Genomic DNA, 3,071 nt, shown 5'->3' on the forward strand with positions numbered 1-3,071 from the left:
GTGCCCTCTGTGGTCAGAGGTAATGTCCTTTATAAACCTCATGTTAAACTTTCCCTATTGTTATGACCCTCAGTCACTAGTAGGGCTACAAATGTCAGAATTTATCACTGGGTATTGAGATGCTCAGTAAGACGGAGCAAAGAACCTGAATAGACTGATACAACATTCATTACTACAGGTCAACACTTAGAAAACATCAAACTTTAGTGAGATTATTTTAATTGTTTTACAAAATGCCTTGCCTCCAACATACAGTAGGGTTGTCAAAAGAAACCTCTCAATGTTACAGCTGTGTTGCACTGCACCAGTTTAACACTCCCCTCCCTATAAATGCAAAGCCAATAGGATCTATCAGAGAAGGCAGGAGTCCTGGTCTGAGGCTGGAGGCCATAGCCTGGGGATGGAAGTGGTTTAGCTCTGGCCTCCCAGGGTGTGCTTGTCAAACAGGTACTCTGCCATCTTGTTGTTGACAGCATCCATCTTGGTGAGGTTGGTGATGTGGTCTCCCAGCTTCTTAATGGCCTCCACCTGCTCCTTCAGGCAATGGGTTTCCAGGAAGTCACACAGCTAAAGAGAGAAAACACAGGTCAGAAAAGATAATGACTACAGACTATTGTAGATACAGTAAAACAAGAGCCTAGTGGTAATGGCATAAGTGCAGATAATGAGGTGTTTGCAGCTGTCTAACTCCTGCATGAGCTGCATTGTGTGTATAGTGTGCATCCGTGGACTAGTGTGTGTGTGTGTGTGTGTGTGTATGTATAGAGGCAGGTCACACAATCCAGTGTAATTAGTTAGCAGAGTTACAGCAACCTGATCATCTCCTGGGACAGTACCTGTATTCTATGTGATTTGCGGTTCCACCATAACTTACATGGGAGTCAACCTTGTCCGAGGCAATCTTGTGCAGGTCCAGCAGGGCCTGGTTCACATTCTTCTCCAGCTGCAGAGCACACTGCATGGCCTCCAGCCCATTGCCCCACTCATCACGTTCTGGCTTCTACACAGGACAGAGTGAACACAGGAGGGTTAGGGACTACTAGCAGATGTTTCTAGACATTAAAAGTAAACAGTAAATTCAGTATATCTCAAGATGGAGTCATTTTAACAGTCAATATGAACAACCACATAAGCTGGAATTTATGAAGCACATCATGGGTCCGGTGTGGCTCAGTCGATAGATCAAGGCGCTTGCAACGCCGAAGGTTTACAGAACCCCAGCTCAGAACACACAACTCGTCCATCCTTCTCACGGATGGGCTATTGCAGCAGACAACCACACTCCTATCAGCTAAAAACAAGTGGCTCCAGTGGGCAATGGAGTGGAAATCATTGTCTGGAACAGCAAGTTCAGTTTACTGCGCAGTCCCCAGACCTCGAACCAATAGAGAATCTTTGGGATGAGATGGAACAGGCTGGTCACAGCATGACTATATCACCGTACAATCTGCAGCAACTGCCTGATGCCATCGTGTCAGCATGGACCAACATCCCTGTGGAATGTTTGACACCTTGTAGAATGTCCCAAATAATTCAGTCTGTTCTGGAGGCAAACAGGGGTCTGAGTAGATGTGTTTAACCACTTATTTCGCACTCACTAGACTTTACCCCGACACACACTACATAAGCCCACAGACAAGCATATTGACACCAGTCACATATCCTGATTGCCTAGTCACTTTTACCCCTTACCTACATGTATGTACTATATTCTCAACTACCTTGTACCCCTGCACATGTCTCAGTACTTCTTGTATATAGCCTTTTTATTCTTTGTGTTACCATATCCTTTTCCAAAACTGCATACAAATGAAACTCCTGTAAGTTACCAATAACGCGTAGTTCCAAACAGTCCCAAACAACGTTTCTAATCTGACAATCCTTCAGGTACCTAAATATGTTAAATAAACGACTCTGAGAGAATTGTAAGAACAGAGAATTAGTATGTTCATTACGGAGATAAATAACGGAGTGCATGCCTCGCATCTTGCCGACGGCACTCTCGAGAGTGAAAACACTAACAGCCAACACTGGGAGACCTCACTTACAAAAACTACAAATTCCTGGAAAATTTTTCAAAAAACAAGCCTCGCACACACCTCTTTCTAAAGGACTGTTTGCCTCTAGTGGAAGCGCCTAAGGAACTGCAGTCTGGGAGGTATTCCTTTTATATTCCCAATAGAGAGGCCGTGTCACTACACGATGGGCAGTGGTGCAAGTCTCAACAACGAAAAGAATTCTGGATTCGGATTGCTCCTCGGTTTTCTGCCTTCCAAAATCAGTTCTGTTATACATCACAGACATTATTTTTAACAGTTTTATACATAGCTTTAGGAGTGTTTTCTATCCAATAGCTACCAATTCTTGGATGCATATGTAACAGCTTCTTTGACTCTGAGTACCGGCAAGTTTACTTTGGGGAACCCTCATTCATCTGTCGCGCCCAAACTTCCGCATACTGCCCTACCCCCCGAAGAAAGTTAACTAACCTCCATGGACGTAGATTTCAAATGCCCACTTACAACTCTCCTTCTGTGGCCTCCAACTGCTCTTAAATGCAAGTAACTAAATGCATGCTTTAAACCGATCCCCTGCCCGCTGCAGTAGTTGTTTATGTGGTGCGGGGGGCTAGGGTCAGTCTGTTATATCTGGAGTATTCTCCTGGTCTTATCCGGTGGTCCTGTGTGAATTTGAACGAATGCTCTCTCTAATTCTCTCTTTTCTTACCTTTCTGTCTCGAGGCATGAAGCTCAGCCCTAGGACCAATGCACTCTCAGGACTACCGTCTGTGCCTGATGTACTCCGTATTCGCCCAGTCCCACCTGCGTCCGAGTTGCTGACTTGGGCAGCCAGGCTTTCAACTGGTTCTTAGGTACCTGCGGCTTATGGACCCCTGAACTATTCAACATGTGATTACTATATCCTGACCATGCTGGTCATCTTCTATGAACGCATTTGAAATTGGCCATGTTCTCGTAATAATATCAATCCCGGCACAGCCAGCAAGCGGACTAGGTAATGGCCACCCTCATAGCCTGGTTTTCTCTCTAGGTTTCTTCCTAGGTTTTTGG

At 45.0% G+C, this 3,071-nt stretch overlaps 1 protein-coding gene across 1 annotated transcript; it reads right to left on the reverse strand.

The window, feature by feature from the left end:
* Positions 1–202: 202 nt before the first annotated feature.
* LOC112079626 (ferritin, middle subunit) lies at positions 203–1,035 on the reverse strand. Its single transcript, XM_024145522.2, has 2 exons — positions 875–1,035; positions 203–567 (listed from the first exon to the last, which is right to left on the reverse strand). Exons 1-2 carry the CDS (start codon positions 959–961, stop codon positions 412–414), a joined length of 243 nt encoding a protein of 80 aa, XP_024001290.1. The 5' UTR covers positions 962–1,035; the 3' UTR covers positions 203–411.
* Positions 1,036–3,071: the final 2,036 nt, after the last annotated feature.

This window comes from Salvelinus sp. IW2-2015, unplaced genomic scaffold (assembly GCF_002910315.2).
Source record: "Salvelinus sp. IW2-2015 unplaced genomic scaffold, ASM291031v2 Un_scaffold8740, whole genome shotgun sequence".
NCBI lineage: Eukaryota > Metazoa > Chordata > Actinopteri > Salmoniformes > Salmonidae > Salvelinus > Salvelinus sp. IW2-2015.